The sequence below is a fragment of the Melospiza melodia genome, chromosome 3 (assembly GCF_035770615.1).
Source record: "Melospiza melodia melodia isolate bMelMel2 chromosome 3, bMelMel2.pri, whole genome shotgun sequence".
In the NCBI taxonomy this organism is placed as follows: domain Eukaryota; kingdom Metazoa; phylum Chordata; class Aves; order Passeriformes; family Passerellidae; genus Melospiza; species Melospiza melodia.
In genome coordinates, this window is record NC_086196.1 from 3,426,663 (window position 1) to 3,447,448 (window position 20,786).

Genomic DNA, 20,786 nt, shown 5'->3' on the forward strand with positions numbered 1-20,786 from the left:
ACATTAACTTGGACTTTCTTCTTGATTGTGTCTGTTTCAAATGCCAGGTGTCTATCACCTGGGCTATAGTTTTATTTTGGCAAAGTAAATCTATTACTAACTCTCTGAAGAATGCCGTCTCTGAATGATGCTGCAGCTAATGGAATACTGATTTACTGCCACAACTGTAAAGGATATTTTTTAACATTGTGTTACACGTCCCATCAATTTAGATCAACCAGACCTACCATATGTGAGAAGTTATCTACATTTTTCTCCAATAAAACTGAAATGATGAAAGCTTTGCTTTCCCTGAGGTATGATCCAGTATTGGTAGCCCCATTGTTGGTTCTTTTTAGCCCTCATCTTTGTCAGGGCTGGAGTATATTATTCCTGCAATGCTTGCCAGAATTCTATGGCTTACTTGTTGTTTGAGACTCACCATATGTGTCTTTGATCCCTGCCTAGTAGGCACTTTGGCTGCTTGCCAGTTTGGCACTTATGATTATCATCAGCATGAATAGCTCCCTTGCTTCTGATTCTGTCCTTCTTGCTGTCATCAAATCACTCTTTAAACAACTTTCTTATTTTCTTTCAGATGCTTATAAATGATCAATCTATTTTTACCATGCCTTTCTTGGCCAAGGTTTTGTGTCACACTGCAGGAAATCCAACAGCTTTATGTTTCCACTCCTAATGATCTGACTGCCAACTACCTGTGTAACTGCATGGCAACAATGAGGAGCTGAGGAGTACAGAAACATCTCTTGTGGTAGTGTTTGGAGTTACTCTGCATATTACACAAATATGCCTGTTTTCCCCATCTGGTTGGCTTGGTGGCATGACTTCTTTGAGAGATTATTTATTTTAGTCAAAAGCATTCCTTTTAATAAACGTTTTAAAACCTTTGACCAGAATGCAGCGTGAGCCAATGACAATGATAAATTCAGAGGAGTATCAGAATGATAAACAGTTTCAAGAGACAAATGGAAAGCCAAAAGCCAGTTGTGCACAATTTCTACTCACTATCCTGATACAGCACTAAACACATCTGAGCCCTTCCATGTGTTCTAGCAAACTGAAGTTGTTCCAAAATGCTGTTGCTGAACAAAAGATACACAGAATTAAAATAAGGAACAGCACAGGGCACATAAAAGTCCAGAGCACGAGAGGCCCACATGATGTTACAGAAAGATCTGCCAGAAGTGCCCATTATTCTTTACCTCATCCTGCAAACCTTCCGTTAGTAAATACACTGGTACTATCACAGGACAAGCGTCTCTGCCTTCATGTTAACTCATAAAGTGGGGTGGAGTAAGTTTTGTAGCCTCTGCAAGAAAAGAAGAGTATCAAGATGATTGTGTGTGCCTAAAACACAATCCTCTCGGAGCTTCTTTCACTCTGTGCTGTCCAATGCAACTCTTGTTTAGCAATAACAATCCATTTTAGCTCTAGGGGTTTTAACACACAGGGCCTTTTCCCATAGAAAGATTATCACACCCTTCTCCCAAGAAACATGCATATTTCATATGAATGTGTTTTATTTTTGTGTCTCTTGTTTTTGAAAGAACTCCTTGCATTTAGAAGGACCAGTTGAAAAATTCAGTGCAAAATTGGCAAGCGTGAAAAACAAATTCTGATTGCAGGGAGAATAAGAGGTAGAACAGAAAAGAAACAATGAGAAACTGTTGCACGAGAACTCAATTTGGGATTACTTCAGAATGTATCTGTTATATTTTCCTTCTCTGCCCAACAACACCAAGAATTCAGGTAAAGATATTCTTTTTCAGAATATGTGGTGGTGCTCTGAGTCTTGAAGCAGGTTTGTAATAGTAAACATCCACACTTGGGTTAGGCTGGAAGAGGCCACCGAGGTTTTAAGCCCTACAAAAACAAAACAGTAACAGACAAAAAACCAATACCATTAGAAGGGATTTAATGTGCAGAAAATTGCACTTTGATATATAAGCTGTCTGCAGAGCATTACAATGCAGCTAATGTCAGAGGTATTTGTAAGAAAGATGATTAAAGGCCATAAGAAATTTGACTTTGAAACTGAAGCAACTTGAGAACAGGTGAGGTAGTAGGAGAGGTACACTTCATTCATAGACATAGTCCTAAATTTCTTGTGATTGCTGTTAACCTTTTTCCAGCTGGCTTTGAAACGTACAGAAAAGTGAAAATGAAATTTTTGATCTTAATAAAGTGCCTTTCCCTTCACATACACCTCATCATTGATAAACGTTCTCTCACTGTGAGACAAAAAAGAAAGGCATGATTTTTTTGCCAGCTTCTCTACATTTTATCCCTAACTACAGGTAACAAGACCAAAGCAAATACCTAGAGAGAGCATTTAAGGAAAGCTTAGTGGAATTTTGAACTGTGAAAATAAAAGAATGTTGCATTCACAAATATTTTACTGGAAAAAGGCAGAAAATATACTAACTGCATCAGATACTAGTCAGTAAAAAAACTTCCTGGCATTTTTCAGTGGCCAGATTTGAAATTGCAGATGACTACCAGTAATATTTTAAAACTTTTACACTGGATTTTAAATATCTTATTTCTGAAAAGCCATGATTATCCTTGAAGAACAAAAGCTTCCCAGCCAACCAATCAGCATCCAGTTTTGGTTTACAATTCCTATGAAAATGCAATTTTTAGATGCACAGAACAACAAGGATCAAATGCAAAACTGCAAAAGAAAGATGGGCTTTGACAGCATCATATCTATCCGTGAATAACTGAAACAGAGACTTGGTGGTAAAACCTGATAATCTTTTGCAGAAAATGATTGATGGAAAGGCTAATAAATTTAACAAAATATCCCTGATAGCATAGAAAACGAATGATCCAGAAGCAATTTTTGCTTGAGAAGAGTTTGGAAAGTTGGCTGACACAATGAATGTAAGGGAGCAGACAAAATATAACTTACAGTGCGGAGAGAGCTATCGAAACCTGAACAGTATATTTGCAAAGCTCTAAGTTTTTGCTATCTAAATGGAAAGCAGAAATGCCAGGGTGCGCACGAAGCCTCGCGTCACCTGGACGCCCGAGCGAGCACGACCTGATTTATCTTAAATCGTTAGCACAGCCCAGAGAGTCAAACAGGACACGTCTGGAAGCAGCTCTGTCCCTTCCCCTTGCTCCTCTCTTTCCCCTCTACTGCCTAAAGCCTTGCCAGGTCAGGTCAGGCTGGGCCCGGTGTCCCGCCGGGAGCGTGTGGGGCAGCACGGCTGGCCGTCCCCACGCTCGGCCCTCTCGGCTCTCTCTGCTCAGCGGTTTCTCCCGCACGCAGCCCCGAGTGCCGCCTACTGCGGCGCCGGCCCAGCCCGCAGCCACCCACAGCCGCGGCTCCTCAGCCGGGAAGGCGAAGGGGGCAGGAGGCGAGAAGGGGCAGGAGGCGAGGGGCGCAGAGGGCGACGGGGGCAGAGTGCGAGGAGAGGCACCGGGCGAGCCCGGGGGCCGGCGGACGTGAGGCGGCGGCCGCCGCAGCCGCGCGGGAGGGGACGCGGCGGCGCTCGCGCTCCGCCAATCGCGGGGCTGCTCGCGCGCGGGCCGGAGGCTGCGCCCACCCTGCGGCGGCGGCGGCAGCCGGGCGAGCCATGGGCACGGTGCCGTCCGCGCTGAAGCACTGCCTCAGCTACCAGCACCTCCTCAAGGAGCAGCTGTGGATCGCGGAGCCGCCCGCGGCCGCGCACCCCGCGCAGGTACCGCCCGGCGCGGGTCAAGGAATGGGACGGGGTCGGCCCGAAGGGGCGCGGCCGCCAGCAGGGGGAGGACGGGGCGCCGCCGCCCCCTCGCCGCCCCCTCGCCGCCCCCTCGCCGCCCCCTCGCCGCCCCCTCGCCGCCCCCTCGCCGCCCCCTCGCCGCCCCCTCGCCGCCCCCTCGCCGCCCCCTCGCCCTCAGGCGCGTCCCCCGCGCCGCTGCTGCCCCTGCCCGCTCTGCCCCTGCCCGCCCGCAGCGCCCGGCTCTCTCCCCTCTCTCCCCTCTCCCATCTCCCGTCCTGCCCGGAGCAGCGAGGAAGGGGGAGGCCGTTACCCCCCGCCCCGCACCGCTGGGGGTGTCTGGTCAGTGTTCGGCACACGGCCGGTGTCACACCGTGTTCCAGGCAGTGCGAACACAGGCGGGTGGCGCTGGGGCCGTGGTGAGGCAGTGGCAAAGCCACTCAGCAGTGGTCCTCGCCACGCGTGATCATTCACCGTGTGAAAATGATAAAATGGCAGGGTGAGACGCATTTGGGCGGGGGCTGCACGCCCTTGTATTGCTCCCACGCGTTCGCTGTCGAGGGAGGAGTCCCTGCGGCCGTAGGGGTGCGGAGGCAGAGCCGGGGGCAGTCACGGAGGGGTGAGTGACGGTGGCTGCTCGCCCTCCGCGCTGTGAGCTGCGAGCAGGTGTGGGCAGTGGCTGCTGGGAGTGAAGGTTAGTGAGGTGCCCGGGCAGGCTGCGAAATCAACAGCGTAGGCCATGACTGTCCTGAACATGGCAAAGAAGGGAGGCAAAGTTACCAGCATATCCTCTCTGAACAGTCATCCAGTCCAACTCCAGCTCCAGTAATCACTCAATGCTTCAAACCTTTAAAAACATAAGCCAAGCCCAGAACAAAATAATTTAAACCGTAGTTAAATACATTTTTAATTTTCTTTTTTTAAGAGCAGCTCTTGTTTGTTGCATTTTCTGTTTTCAGATAGGCGGTGGGATCATCTCCCATTTTTCTCCACTCTTTGGAAGTGAAATTTAATTCCTATGTAGCAATGTGACTTCAGAGGTGGAGAGAAGATGAAAAATGTTCTGATTGATAAAAAAACTGGCAGCATTTTAATTTTGCTTCAGATGCTCTGAGCCTCATATCTCAAAAGATGCATATATGGAATACCCAAAGCAACATTGTTGTGAGCATAGGGCTTTGTATAGGTAAGCCCCATACACCTTCCAGCTATCACACTTCCCTGGAAATAGTGTCTATGCAGAATTAAATCGGTGAAAAAAAATCTACTTTTTTTTTTTTTTCAGTGGATTTTTTTTAATGGTAAAGAAATAAAATAGGTTTAATGGACTTTTACGTACTAGGCGTGAAGCAAAGCACTATAATTCTGTTCACATGCCCTTGCTACATTTTGGTGCATCATTTCCTTTCAAAATATCTGAACATTTTTTTAAAAGTGTTATGCCACTTGATTGTGTCCGTCTCTCTCCCCCTATCAGATGAAGCATTTGAAAAGTCTTTTGCAGCAGAGTGGGTTTGCAGTCAAGAACAATCATTAACATCTTCTCAGAAAATAGTAGATTAAAAAAAAATTCTTTGTTGTAATGGATCATTTTACTTAATTTTTGCAGTGCTCTGCTTTTATTTTCATCACCATTTTTCTTCATCCAAGGATACAGAAGGATGTCATCAGTAAACAGCAAACATGAGAATATACAGCAGGCATCTCCCCCGTGCACATTGATGTGGGTGTGAGCTGCACAGTAAACTAATTAAATCCAGAGGTGGTCATTGTTCATGTTTTTTCACATTTGCTTCTGCATTACCTTGCTGTGATTTTACATGGATCTGTTCAAATTTCCATATTTCTCACATGGACTCTTAAACAACCCCCAGAGGTTTTCCTTATGTAGGAGTGCGTTCCATACCAATCCTGGTCAAGAAAAAAAGTGTTCCTAGGTACATGATCTATAACTATACTGGCTCAAGTAATGGTTGTAAAAGATTTGTTGGTCTTTTTTTTTTTGTTTTATGATCAGCATATGCAAGATAGTTATGGCAGCACCACTGCAATGATATTTATGAGAGTACACTAAGGAATAAAATAGGAAAGAGGGTTTAGGTAGAAAAACAATTTCCCAGAAATAATGCTTTCATGGCTGATAAAAATATAGAGTTTATTTACTTGCTGAAATATTTTCAGGAGTTCCTCAGGATTTTTCTTTAACCACCAAGTAAAATGTAAATGTTGCTGCCAGGGCTCTTGTAAAAATAAAATCATTCTATTTTGTCTAAACACCCCAAATACATAATAATTTGGTTATATACTGAGCTGACTAATTTCTAGTCCTGTCCAGGTTCAACCACTTGAAGCTCTACTGGAGTTGAAATAATGGGTTCTAAAGTGAGTAGTAGAATATCTTATTCTTTGTTTTCCCTTCTTTTTTCTGTTTCATTTAGCCAACCATTTTTGTGGTATTTTTAGAAAAATATTTGACTTTAAAATATAGACTTACTTGAGTAGTAAAGTTGTTAAAAATGAGAGATGAAAAGTAATAGGTAATTTGTCTAGGTGGCTAAATAGACAGTCAATAGAATTTTCTACTACATATTTGTAGAAGTTACTAATACCTATTTCAGTCTTATTTAGACTAGTCTGTGTTACATCAAAAAATTACTGAACACCTGACTGGTCAATGAGACACCATATTCCTGTTGCATTCTGGTGTGTTCATCTTTCTCCATCTTCTTAATTTCTTAACTGTTTCCTTCAGAATGCTTCCATAATGCTTCCTACAAGGAATACAGTTCAGCTTCATTTTCATAGCATTACCCCAATGTATATGGTTTTTATTACCAGGTCTGATTAACTTAATATTAAAGGTTTGGTTTAGTTTTACTAAATAAGAGCTATAGTACACAAGATTTTGTTAAAGACATGGGTTTATATCAGAACTGTAATATGTGCTGGCATCTATGGAAAAAAAAGGTGGCCACAGATATTGCAGTATTGGGGAGATTTCTGCAGAGTCAAGGTCATTGCTGATGGTGACTCACAGGATTTTACCAGAGTGTGTGATGTCCTTTGTGGTTTGCTTTGTGAAGTGCTCAGGCTGAGCAGCAGGGAAGGTGTTTATCTGCTGCTGGTGTCCTCTGGTTTAGCAGCAACCTTCTTGGAGAAGAGATGGTCTGAGAGTCATTGACATTGATTGGTCTTATCCTACAGACTTAATGTTATATTTTTGTGCAGGCTAGAATGGAATTTTGATGCATTAGGAATGTGCTAAGGACACAGCAGGGAAGAGCTGGATGGCTGAAGTATTAAAGACTGGGATGAAATTCAAGGATACAGAATGATTAGGTGCTTTGAGACCTATCACCCAAACTAGAAACTTTGACGTTATTGTTAGAAGAGATTGAAGAAGAACCTGGGAATCCTCACAAATCACAGGATGACTATGAGCTGCCAATATAGTTGTTAAAAAAAATCTAGTTAGGTCCTGGTCCTCAGATAGAGTAGATGAGATATTTCCAGTGAAACAGGGAGATGTTGATGCCATTGCAAAGAAACTGTATCTGTTCCATTTTGGTTAGTCATGTCCAAGAAATTGAATTCCAGCTGGGGTAAGTTAGGTCATGCACCACTGGAATTGGAGCATGATTTGGGAACAATGATTGGGAACAGGGAGGTGAAATGTAAAATGCTTGGGTTTGTTTGATAACTAGTGTTAAGACCTGGAGGATGTGTGGGCAGGGTGGGAAGAAGAGGAATTAGCTGTTTAAAATAAAGATGTTGCTACCCACAAACACACACTTATACTCAGTCCATATAATAAATATAAAGTAGAAATTGAAAAACAAATTACACATTGGTGGAATTCTTTAGGAGCTTTTTAATCACAGTAAGGAGGATATGATTTAGGTTTACTAAAAGGATTATATGATGTGGTGTCCATAGAAGTGCAAATTATTTGGTTTTTAAGAATTTTTAATGATTATATAATAAGGAATAGAGGATAGATATTTAAATGTTTTGAAAGAGGCAATCTATGTCCAGTTTTTTTAATTACATTGCATGGCTTAATACTTTGTTAAGGTCAGAGTGTCAACTTTAGTTGAGCATTCATCTGCCACTTTAAACTGGGGAATTCTACTCTGCAAGGGGGTAGTGGCTAAACACTGGCTAAATTATAAGCATCTTTTTCTTAAACCATTGCATTTATGTAGTACTAGCTAGGTGTACTAAGGGGTATAGTAAAATAAGAATGTATTAGGAGTCATGGTTTGGTGAGGGCTACCTACACTTAAAACAAATCAAGCAAAAAATAAGACAAAAATAAGACTCTAGTCTCTTATTTTGCTGGATGTAGCTGTGACTCTAGGAATTGTAATCTGTCTAAATAATGCTAATGTGTGCAATGTTCTGTTGTAGGGTTTCTGTCACAGACTTAGGCTGTCATATGGAATGCAATATCCAGAATCATTAACAGTTGTTCAGGATATTACCCTTGGAAAATTTTATAACTGGGGAGGAACAGAAATGCCAGGTGCTAAATGCGTAAAATAATGAGCAAAAACTTGGTTCCTCTGATTTAGACAGCTAACTTCTGTTTTAGAGCCTTGATGCCAATGATTTATGTGCTACGTGCCTAAATATCCAGACTGAAAATGCACAGACTGAGATTCCCTCATCTCCTCACTGCATGACACTCTTGGATCTAGAGATGCACACTTACTTTTTCAGTTTTAATGTGCTAGTTTAGATTTTCTAATAGATTGTCATGTTTTAAACAGATGCTAGAAACCTCTCAAATTTATTTTTAAAGTAACTCAAGAATAACAACAAAACCCACAGTCCATGTGACAATTATATGTATCTTACTGACTTATGTTTGATTCTTGATTCAAATTACAGCATAAAAAATGAAGCATATGGTATTGAGCAGCCTGGGAGGAGACAGCAAATCTCTTTTGTTTGAATCTTTTAGGTACAACTCAGAGCAACTGATTTGAAACATACTATATTTCATGTTCTTTTTATCTCCATGTAATTATATATTCCAGGAATAAATTAACATTTGCAGGCTCTCATCAAATAACTATTTAGGCTATTTTCATTTTTAAATTTAATTTATCAAGCTAAGAAGTACTATAAAAAACTGCTGACAACAATATTGCAAGTTTATTAATTTACTGTGACAATTCTCATACATCATTATGTATTCCCCCCTTTTTTTTAATCTGATGAAAATTGCATGTGAGTAGAGAAAAAACAAGGTAGTTTTCTAGGACTTAATCTTACAGTTTTTGTTTCTTAACTCTTTCTATGGATGGCATTATTTAAAGATACTTAATGAAATCTTTATAGAGAAAGTATGTTAATTTCACTGGACAAAGGTCTTTTTTCCCCTTCCTTTGTCCACCATTTTTACCTCATTCTATGTTTTCATCCTGACCTTTTGTTGTCTTTCAAATAACCTAAGACCAAATAATTGATCACTAAGAATGATCACTGAAGTTCCTGGTTTCCAGTCCAACATTTTTCCAGCCCTTCTGTACTCTTCTATATGCAGAGGCCTTGTCAATACAGAGTCATTAAAGGAATCTTTTTCTCATTGAATACATTTTAAGAATGTCCCAAGAATGGGACTTTTTTTTTTTTTTTTTTTTTTCCTTTGTTGCAGATTTTAGGGAACATTTGTTTTTCTTAGTCTTCATAAGATTAAAGCATACAAATTTATTAAATAGAAAAATATATTTATATATCTTATATAAATATAATTATTAAATATATATAATAAATTAATAGAATAATAAAATGGAAGATATTATAATTTAAATTTTAGCAATCTATTAAGTTTGTATCAGCATGCTGTTTTTTCTTGTTGAATTTGGAAATGCTGAATGACATATGATACATGCTGACACTGAAGGCAGTAAATAAAACACCCTCCACTGAATTGAACTGGAGTGCAATGCTGAGCTCTTCCTAAAATGTTCTTTGAAGTGAAGAGGAGTTTCCCCTTCAGAAGAGCAAGTCACTAGATTCATGCCAACTTTTTCAGTCAGGTATTTTATGTGCTGCAGAGTAAGATCTCAGGAACATTGAAGAGAGAGAGGCTGAAAAGGCTGATGAGTTGGTTTGGTGCCAAACAGGACGTTAGAAGTTCAGAAGCTGACAAAGTGTAGCTTTGACCTAAACTGAGTCACCGACTTTCAGGTTTTTTATACCATTGGCCTGTAAGTATTGGACAGATAACAGGAGCTTTTTATTTGATAGAGATATATGCTATACTGAGATTATTAAGTGAATTTAAAATTTTATAATAAAGGTGGAAATATTGTATAGTATTTGCTTTGCAAATTTGGGAACTAAAAAAACGCACAGGAAGTTTTTATTCAGACCCCATATCTGCTTTTGGCTGAAATCCCATTTATGACTTCTCCCAACTCCATCTCCTTCAGAGCCTAAATATGGGCGCAGTGATGTTCATTTCCTCTCATGCCAGCTCGAGGAGGAGGATTGATTAAAGACACCCACATGTCATAATTATTTTAAAATTCATGCATTTTGAGATAAGTCTTTTCTCATTACTTTGGCTGGGAGTGAAGATAAGTGAACTGCCAAAGATCACTCAGATGCCAATTTAATTCCTACTGAAATAAATGGGAGTATCTTTTAATAAGGCTCTTATTTACAATTTTTCTGTTTTTTAGTTTTGGTAAAGAAATCTCACCTTAGAAGTTTACTGTACCAGCTGGTCAAACATAAAAGTTTTCATAAAGCAGAACATTTACTGCTCCGAATTAATAAAATTTTCTGGTTTTTAGCTTTCTGATATGGTGACTAATAAACTGATTAACTGTTGTCTCTATAGTGGCTTTTAGGTTGTTTTTTTTCCACTTAGAAGGAATGCTGAGTACCTGGAATGCTTCAGGGTGGAATGCTGGGTACCTAGGATGAAGTTATTTGTTTTCTCTACATTTTACTGATAGGATTATTTTTTGGTGCTTCTGAGGAAAAAGATAGCTTCAACTCTTGCAGCACCTGTGTTGAAAGATTCACATGTTTATGGAAGTGTGTGTTTGAATTTCAGTTTATAAGTGAATAGCATGCAGGAAGAAACTGCTGCAGTGTAGGTATAGTCTACAGATGGAGCTGAGTTCTTGTCATCCTTACTTCTTTCACTACATAGATATTTGAGGTGTTTGAACAAGGTGATGGTTCTCTGAAATTTTAGGAACTGAAGGCTATTGAAAATCTTTAATGTGTCAAATATGAAAGAAGTTACGTTTAAAGAAACTGTGGAGAGCTTCAGAAAAGTAGTTATTTACTACTTCAGGCTGTGTTGAATTATCTTCTATTGTTTAGCTCTCTCATTCATATAACAAAGGTATAATATTTTCTGTAGCATCCTTCTTTCCCCCAAAATGTATATTTTAAAAGATAGATGAAGTATGAAAGAGGTGATGTTGTGTGGTATTGTGAACTTGCTGGGCAAAATGTGCTACCTTAAAAGTTTGCTGGTGCACATGATATTGCTGATGTGAACCTTGACATACAGTGATATGAGGTACTATGCACTCAGTCAGGCTCATCAATTAATTGATCCTCAGAAAATGCTGAACAGAAAAATAATAAATTTACATGTGGGAATAAAAATTACATAGAAATTTGTAGGAAAAGGTTCTCTCTGTCTGTCTAATCCATCTATCTTCTGTCACTTGGGAAAACTCATTGGAATTCTGAGAGAAGTTGCTTTCTTGATTGATTTCTTGATTGATCAGAAATTTCTGAGATAAGACCATGATCAAAATCAGACTTTCATACTGTGCTAAATACCTGTAAAACAAATCCAGCATTTTTGCTTTTCAGCAAAAGGGAAATATTACTGCTGTGTTAGTGTATGCTTATATAGCCCTTTTGGGATAGAAATGTCACAATGGTGCACACACTTTAAAATTAAGCAGTGCAGTAGAGATGAAGGATTTTTTCTATTTTGTGATATGTTGATAGGGACATAATATACAATGAATAATAAGAATTTTATTATATAAGGTATTATTAATCAGACACATATTTTATTATCTGGTCTTTTAATCCGTCACTTCAGAGAAAAACTGCTAAGTGCATGGTTTACATTTCAGAAAAATATTTCCTTGGGCAGTTTTAAGGGTTGCCTTTCAAACTTATTACAGTTAGAAGTAATTAGCTCATAGCTTTTTTTTTCTTTCCTAACTTTTATAACTTGACTGGGTAAGGTATCATGTCAATGGTGAAGATTTTGATTAACATTTGGGACAAAGTTCTAATATTGCAAGAGATGGGAAAGATGCTGCAGGTGATAAGAAGGAAATGATATTTACTGTTGGAATGTTGTTATAGCCAATATTATTTTTAGATAATTCTCTTGTTAAATGGAGATTTATTTTACAGTTTGGTGTAAATGAATGAAAGTTACTCCAATTGTGGCACTACATTTGAATTTATTTGGATTAAATGTTCTTGTGAGAGTAATTCTCAGCAGCTCTTGTGACAAAAACACAGATTTATTACATGAGGAAACTGCTAAAAGGTGCACTGGTGAAAAAACTGTGCTGGGTAGACATTTCTTCTTTGTTTGAATGAGTTTTTTTTGTTCACAGATGTTAGCTGTTTTGTATGGGAATAAAGGTGTTAGTTTATGAGTTTCTTGGAAAAAGAAGTTTAAAGGCTTTGAATGGATGAGATGTGTGGACTGAAGCGCCAGAGGACATTGCTGGAATGTTAGGTGAAACCCATAGGGAAATAATTCAACAGCAGCATCTGGAAAGGAACTGTATGTGGCTTTAGGGCTTACTTTTAATGCAAGTAGTTAAGATGAGATTAAATATAGGTGTTAGCATGTGAGAAATGGAGGAACAAGGTTAGTGATGAAGGTATATCATGTAGAACACTGGGATTAGGGAAAAGATTGAACAGAGTCCACAGCTGATCACATCTGAATTTTTAAAACCCTGGAAACATAATTTGAATTGAACTATATACTAGCTTAATAAAAAGTAAAGCAGTGTACATGAGTATTTTATTGGGGAAAGAGAAGACAGGGTATAGGCCAGTTCATTGGCCTTGGCACGTCACTTTTGCCAGAATGGGATGAATGAAGATGGTGGAGGTTAAGCTACTAAGCCAGTTGGCCGTTGGCTATGCACAGAGAAATCAGCTGGTGAGTGAGAATTTTCTCTTGTCTCCCGGCCACTTTTTGATATTCATTACTTGATTCAATTTCCTAAGCACTCTTGTCTGGTGCCACGTGAGATACCCTAAGGTAGCTGAGATGGCTTATAGGATTGGCAGGTATTGAATAGGATTTACTGGAGACTCTGCCTTGTGGCTCAATGGCTAGAGGTCAGGTCAGATGCATCCCACATGCACGAGGGTGCCTGTTCTCAGCCATCTGGCTGTGCCCCTGCTGCTTGCTGCAGTGTTGGATAAGCTTTGGGCCGTTGCTGACAGTGCTGAGAAGTGGCTCCATTCAGCTGGCCGTGTTTCATTGCTGACACCATTTAAGATGCCCTGTGGTATCCTCCTTTATCTCCAGCTTCCAAAAAGCCACAGGTCCTGTGTCCTGCACGCTGTGTTGAGGGAACCTTAAGACATTTTATGTGAAGATATATGTTGACTGCACAGGGGTACCCAGGACACCTGTGGACAAAACTGTGTCGATACTTTAGGATTTTTAAAGTCCAGACTTTAGGATTTTTAAAGTCCAGTTGAGTCCTATTATTAGGAACATTTCAGGGCATTTTGAGCTTAATGAGTGGGATGACTGCATTGCCATTTAGTCCATAACTAGTATTATCTACTGTCAGTCATTGGAAAAATCCCTCAGTTGAGTTTATGTGTCACAGTAAAATGAAAGTGCAGCTAATATTAGTACTATTAGATATTTATCTTTTTTTTTTTGTCCTTAGTTAATACTGGTCTTATTACTAATTTTAAAACTACATAAATTTCTTTCTCATCAGTTGAGCACTTTATTATTCAGAGTATGGAGGCTTAAAAAAAACCAAACAAACTTCCTAAATGAGCAAAGTCTGGAAGTGAAAGCAATAACATTTGGGAAATATCATGATTCATTTTGCCATGACAACCCTTAATCTTCTCAAACAGTCTGAAGTAATATGTTCCAAATTTAATTTTGTCTTTGTCATAGTTCCTCCAGTACCAGTATATTTTCTTCTACTTGTGCCACTTCAATGTGTTCAGGTTTCCATGATATCTTTTTTAAATTTCATATAAGGAGTTTTTAAAATTCTTTTAATTATTTTCAGCAAAATAGGAAGAAAACAATATTCTTTAAATATGCTCACATTTGACTAATTTCATAGTGAAAATGGAAGATTTTTAAAACATCATGAATAGCGTTGTGTTAAAGTTATAATTTCCTTACCATTATTGGGAAATTATTATGGTAATGCTTTACAGATGTTATTTTTATAAAGAACTTTATAAATCTCAAATTCTTCTGAAGGATGAGTTGCCAACAGTGATGAAATAAATAGCCATTAAAATACTGTCATTTTAATCAGTATCTTTTGGAAAGAGAGCTATGGAAAACATAGTGGTGGGCCACCTGTACTTAAATTCATGATTTACTTCATCTTTTAGGCCCAGCTTTGGACAGAGAAGATGATTTTGATTGCAATAGTAATGGAGAATAGTTGATTTAGGTTTTAATTTTAATTCTTAAAGATCTATGCATGGCTCACTTTTATTGACAATGAGTTATTTAGAGAGACTTATCCGATAGGGTGGATGGGCAGTATATCCCATATTCCCCCCACCACCACCATTGATATCCCAAAGTATTTTAAAGAGCAAATTACTTGCACATGTTGGATTTGTAATGATGATCATGCCTCTGCTTTTTCAATGTGTGTGGAAAAACACCACTGTTTCTCCCTTCTAGAATTCTGTCTTTAGTCTTGCCTGTAAAACACCATACACACCATAATACTATTACCATAAATAATAGCAAAGGAAAGTGTGGGAGGTTTTGGCTCCAGTGTCATCAGTATGCTGTTGATCTCTGTTCTGTGTATCCTTTTCATCCAGGCCAGATGGCAGAGTATAATTGCTTTTCCAGGCTTTGACCAAGATAGGGATATGGATGAAAGTGAGTTGGCTGTAAATCAGCTTGGTTAATGGAGAAATGCTGCTTGTTAGCCAAGGGAAGCATTTAGGGAAATAGAAAAAGGTAATGTATACACCATGTCCTGAAAATACATTTTTAATTTTTGCTGAAGTGACTGGCTATGTTGGCCTCCTGTTAATAATAGAGGTCTCTAGTACCATTTATTATTGACTTCATTGTAACACAAGTCTAACTGTGGTTGTCTATGTCTCTGCTACCACCTGATGCTACTAATAGATTCCTTGATCATTATTTTTCAAGTTATCAAAAATTGTCTGTGACTTCAGCACATCTATGTGCTTTTTTAGGTTGCATGAACTGTTGGCTGTAATTTGGGTATTCAGATCTCTGCTAATCCATGTATTCTACACAGCAACAAATGTTTTTTAGAAGGTGTCAAGTCATCAGTGATAATTCAGAAAGTTCAGTCTCATCCAGGAGACCATTATTTGGCAAATGTGGCCTGTCATTTTTGTTGTCAGGTTATGAATGAATTTTTGTAAAATATAGACATGAATATTAAAGAAGGTATTTTTTTTGTTTTCAAAGGTAGTGAAAAATCTTTGGGCTTGATTTTATCTTTTTGTTTATCCTGTAATGCTGCTTCTTTTTTTTTAAGAGCATGCAACATCATAGCAGAGAGTTGGACATGTCTATTAGACACTCAGTCTCCAGTTCCTGAGATTTCCTTCTTTGAAGAGCTGTCAGAGCAGCAGTTTTGTTAGCCTGCCACATGCCTGTGGCATTTTCTGACCCACTGGAGTTTGCATTAGGTAAATTTTAAGCCGTGACCACAGGAGATGTCTGGGTGACTTTACACTGACATGTACTAAGTTGTCCTTGGCCTCATAGTTGGAATGTAGCATGGACTTTTATGATTTTGATAATCAATTTAAAAATTGTAATGTGTATAGTTCACATTTCTTTGCTTACTAAAGGGAAAAACTTCTGGGGGTCTGTAACTATCTTCACATCAAAATTGCTTCATAGATATTTTCCAGTGTACTTTCACTGGCTTTGTTTCTATTAAGTTATAAAAATAACAATGAAATGTCTTAATTAATAATAAATATCAAATATTGATCATTCTATGCTTATATTTCCCCATATTTATTTCTATTATTTGAAATAATATTAGTAATTGTATTTTATGTAAAACTTACATATGTTTCTTTGTGAATGTTTATATTAATAGATTTTGCTCATGACTGTTACATAAAGTGGGAAATACTGCTTTATTGATTTTCTATCCATCATAGCCTTTACTATGTGTCCCTGAGATAACACCAACAGTTAGGTTGTGTGCTATCATTTCAACCCCCCAGTTTTGGAGGTTGAAAGCCATATATGAAAAATTAAAAAGCAAGGATTAAATCAGGACTAAAGAATATGGGCTAACAATTCATGGCTTTATATCCTGCTACTCAGAAAAACACTTGCCTGGCATAGTAGTTCAGTGTAGCTCATCAGTTTAGAAAGAAACACTGTTACATTTTGTGTCATGGAGAGATCAAGAAAAAAAATCTAGTTATAAAGAAACTGAGAAAGTATAGAATAGAATAGTATTGTTGCAAGATCAGTATGGTAACACATATAATTTGTTTGCCTAGAAGTAGTAGTTTCAGAATGCATTCCAAACCCATGACATGCTCAAAACAACCAGTGAAGAATCTTCAAGCTTGTTTGCTACTTCTGAACTCTGCACTTCCTCATGGAAGGGGAAAATTAGTAAAAATCTAACAGGGAATTTGAGTTTAGTCTGCCCTGTGATATAAAAAGTACAATAGAAAACAACTTTCACCCTCTCATACATTTAAAAATGTTACATTTGTTACATTATTAAATGTTACAATTATTACACTTTATTCTTATGATTTTAAAATAAAAGTGAACTTAGACTCCTCCAAATAGTTTTCAAATATATGATTACACTCTCAATTAAACAAAACAGATAGTTCCAGGCTTTCAGTTTATGTGTTGTCATAGATCAAGCTGAGTTCACTTCAATTGGTTATATGAGGTAAATTGTGTTCTGGAGGCAGCTGCAGGTTCTGGTTTCCTATCCTTTAAGAACATTCACTGTAAGCAAAAGAGTAAACTTAAAGTCCTAGAAAATAATCAGCAGGTGTTTCACCCAAAGTATGTGAGAATTCTCTGAGCTGATATAAAGGAAAATAGTCTGGGAAGTGAGGAATTCCTTCTGTCTTCTCTCTCAGACTCCTGCAGGCAGAGATTATATTGATTTATTAACTCTGTAGCTCTTTAGAAAATGTGCTGTTTTGTGTTTGTCTGAAAGAACTGTTCTTTCTTACAGAAAGAAGTTCCTTATTTGTTTTGCTGCATCTCATTGCATTTTGCTAAGACCAGGGAAGTACTGTGCTGTGAAATTGGTTTGCAAACTTAGTACCTCTGTGGCAATTGTCTGTGTGATCAGTGATCTAGCACAATTGCATATTATGCTTAAATTTTCCCTTTTATAACCATGATTCTGTTTGTGTATCTGGCAGAGCTCTTTTACTACTAGTTGAATTTTGGTGTATTTTTTCTTATTAAACCCTTGTTTGTTGCTTGAATAAAACTACTTTTTGGGATTACTGTCATAGCATCTGATAGTTGTAGCCTCCAATGGATAAGAAGATAGAGTTAATACTCAAAACACTAATGTTCAGATGTATTTTATGAGTGCTGCTACTCTAATCTGAAAAGTGTGAGTTTTCTGGCTTTCATCAACAAAACTTATCCTTAGGGTGCTAAGCATTAACAACTACTATGCTTTGTTTTAGGTGCAACTTATAGGAAGGGTCAAAGAAAGGAGAAATAGGCTCTATTCTCCTTTTCTAATTCTAATCCTAGCCTGTTTGACTTGGGTTAAAGAAATACTCAAGGAGTATATCTCTGAATTGCATGTTAAGGAACAAGGTTCAGATATTACAATGAACTCTAGAATAAGAAATTTCTCTGTCCGGGAGTAGGGAGTGACCTGAGGCTGGTAACAGGCAGTGCCACAGGAGCCAGGTGGGGTGAGAAGTGTAGGCCTAGAGGGGGTATCCTAGAGGGTGGGCCTAGAAGGCATTCAAGCACAAGTCCAGGTCATTGGGTGAGTTTGTGGTGTTAAGGGAGGTCCCAGGTTACAGCTGGGAGTTCAGGTCAGTGAGTCATGGTCAGACTTTAGTCCAGTGGTGGAAAGCAGAGTTGGCCGTGCAGCCCTGAGCCCGTCAGGCAGGTCCGCAGTGATGAGAGGGATCCAAGGTCAAACTGCAAAGTCAGTCCGTGGGTCTAGGTATGGATGGATGTGAATACTCTGTTTACAGGGGAGTCATGGGAAAACAAGGAGGAAAGAATTAAATTGGTCTGATTTGCTTCTAGGCTGTAGTTTGTGCAGAGGAATAGAGATCATGCCAGTTGCTCCAAAGAGATGCTCTGAAATTACTTAGTGTCCTCTTCATTGGACTGATGTTAGCTGAGGTTTCTTAATCGTGGTCTGAATACCTTTGCTGTGGCTTTGGAAGACCTATTGTAAAGGATTTTCAAAAGGAATAGTAATTTATAGATGGTTTTTTGATTTTTGAAATTTGTAACTATGTCCGTGAGTAGTGTAGGTGAGTGTGACTTGAATGTTCTAGTTTTGTGTAAGAATAGTATTCTTACCACAGCAACCATTTTTTTCAGTCTTTTGGGCATTCCTTAGTAATGTCATTTGTTACCTTTTGATTTGCCAGCCCATCAGAGAACTTGACAAAATTATTTTTTTCCAAATCTTAATTTCTATTTTCTAAATAAAAGTAATAGTTGTTTTTTTGTGTATTAGTTAATATTATTTGTACTTTATCACTTTTGCCTTTACCATTAAAATCCTCTTTGTAAACAGGATTAGATCAAACAACTGGCCACTCCAGCAGCATGAGCACAAGTCTCATAATTCAGTTAAATTCATTTTTGTTTAAAATCATATTTCTTACATTTTCATATGAATTACTTTTTTTGGAAACAACCCTGCAACAATAAGTAGTATACTAGCAGATTATATTGGAATGTAATAGGTAATGTAAATGACAGTAAAAATATTAGGGCTATAATTAGGGCAATTTTACCATAGAAATCCTTACAGTGAATTCTCTCCCAGTTCAGACAATCCCCTGATATATGTAAATCACTACTCTTTCATAAGCTCAAACAAACCTTCTGACCTCAACAATTATTTGGTTTATTCCAGGTGAGTTAACTCTGCACTTAACTAATTTTATTCTGTAATGATTTATTTGGATTTTATATTTTGCCATCCAGTGGACAATCTCCAGTTGATTGAGTTGTTTTTTGAAGTTGGAAGTCCCAATATTTCTACTCATGAAGTTCCAGGCTACTGTTTTATCTATGACATCCTAGTTTGTAGCCCAGGATCAAGTTTGTCATTTCATTTTCTTACTTGAGAAACAATATTGAGAGTCCTAAGTGTTATCTTGCATATTGCTTTTATTGAAATGCATTGGGGAATTCGATGGAATTTTGTACTCTGCTGTAACTGCTTTTTTGTGGTAGGTCTGTGTTAACATTCAGGTCATGAATGTGGAGTGATATAATAAGAAAACTTCATGTGATGAAAGACTCTCAGGGGTTGAAGGTTTTTGCTAGCCATGGTCCATTCATGGCTACTCCTCTCCCGGTGGTCATGTCAGCAGCATGCAGCAGAAGTTCAAGAAGAATACTCAGTTTATCTTTACTGAGGGATATTCCTCAGGTGCATCCCACTGTTTTTTGAATCTTCTCCATTTTTTTTCTAGTTAAGCTGGGAATTAATATGTTTTATATCTGCCTTCTAGTAGTGTGAACTATGTGAAGAAGGATTTTAATTTCTTCCTATTTCTTTCCTCTGTATCTTGTAAAGTTTAGAGACATCTAAGTGTTGAGAAGATTGACCAGTTTTCTTTGTTCTCCTTCCAGCAATCATATTATTTATCTTAGAGCCTTCTCCCGGTTTTTGGGCATTTTTCCATGTCACTGCAGGTATACATTATGGAGTTATGATGCCACCTCCCTGCTGATTCTTGCTGAAAACTGCTTTCCTGAGTAATTCTTTGTACAAGAATGGACCTACCTTTGTTTAGTGTCCTCTGTGCCAGAACACCACCTTGTGGAAAAGGAAAGGAGAGCTTTATCTAGAAGGATTGAAAAGACCTGAACCTCCAGATGCTTCTCTTTTACTTTTGTGTTTTTCAGTTACCTTTGAGAAGCTCTGGGTAATATTTGCCATTGCTGTTTCTGCCCTTATGAATGACCTTCATGGAATAAAAATCAGAAGGCTGAAAGAACCTCAGCACCTTGAGTAGAAGTAGTGAAGTAGTGACAGAGCTTAAAAAGTGTGTTTATTTAATCTTTTTACATTTATTGTTACATTAGGGAGATTATACTGCTTTAATTAAAAGTTACTAGGGTTTTCTCTAATGAACCTAAATTTGCAGCTATTTATAGTTGAGAGAAAATGTTTCCATACAGAAATTTGGCATTCAACATCTCAAGCTAAACGGTTTGGTTTTCCTTTTTCTATTTCTTTTAAAAATACTCTTTGGCTGCATTCTGTTTTGAGAGAGGCAATTTTTTTGTGGTTTTATATGCTTTTTGTGCTCCCTTGGCAAGGCTTGATACATGGAAAAACAAATTTTCCAGGCTCTTAGTCTTTTATGTCAGCTATTTCCTTTTTGATATTTAAAACATGATACTTTGGTGGTCATTACTTTTTAACAGAGACCCTGTATTATTCAATAAGCAGTCGCCCCTAAGTATTTGCCGTTATTGCTTTTCATATGTTGTTACATACAAATGGTTCTTATAGTTCAATCTAGTAAATATTTTTTCTGAAACAAAATTGTATACCTGACATGTTTAGTGGTACTAAAATTTGTACTTGTGTATTTCTACAAAGTTCACAA

At 38.1% G+C, this 20,786-nt stretch overlaps 1 protein-coding gene and 1 long non-coding RNA gene across 2 annotated transcripts in view; one reads left to right on the forward strand and one right to left on the reverse strand.

Moving 5' to 3' along the window:
• LOC134415377 (uncharacterized) overlaps window positions 1-1,818 on the reverse strand; it is a 40,861-nt gene extending 39,043 nt beyond the window's left edge. Inside the window, exon 1 of the long non-coding RNA XR_010027044.1 lies at window positions 1,695-1,818. This is a non-coding gene — a long non-coding RNA (uncharacterized LOC134415377). The remainder of the gene's footprint in view (window positions 1-1,694) is intronic.
• Window positions 1,819-3,549: 1,731 nt separating this feature from the next.
• The window catches only part of HMGCLL1 (3-hydroxy-3-methylglutaryl-CoA lyase like 1), a 76,295-nt gene continuing 59,058 nt past the window's right edge, over window positions 3,550-20,786 (forward strand). The window contains exon 1 of the mRNA XM_063150672.1: window positions 3,550-3,689. Coding sequence (XP_063006742.1) covers window positions 3,585-3,689 — 105 coding nt within the window. The 5' untranslated portion in view covers window positions 3,550-3,584. The remainder of the gene's footprint in view (window positions 3,690-20,786) is intronic.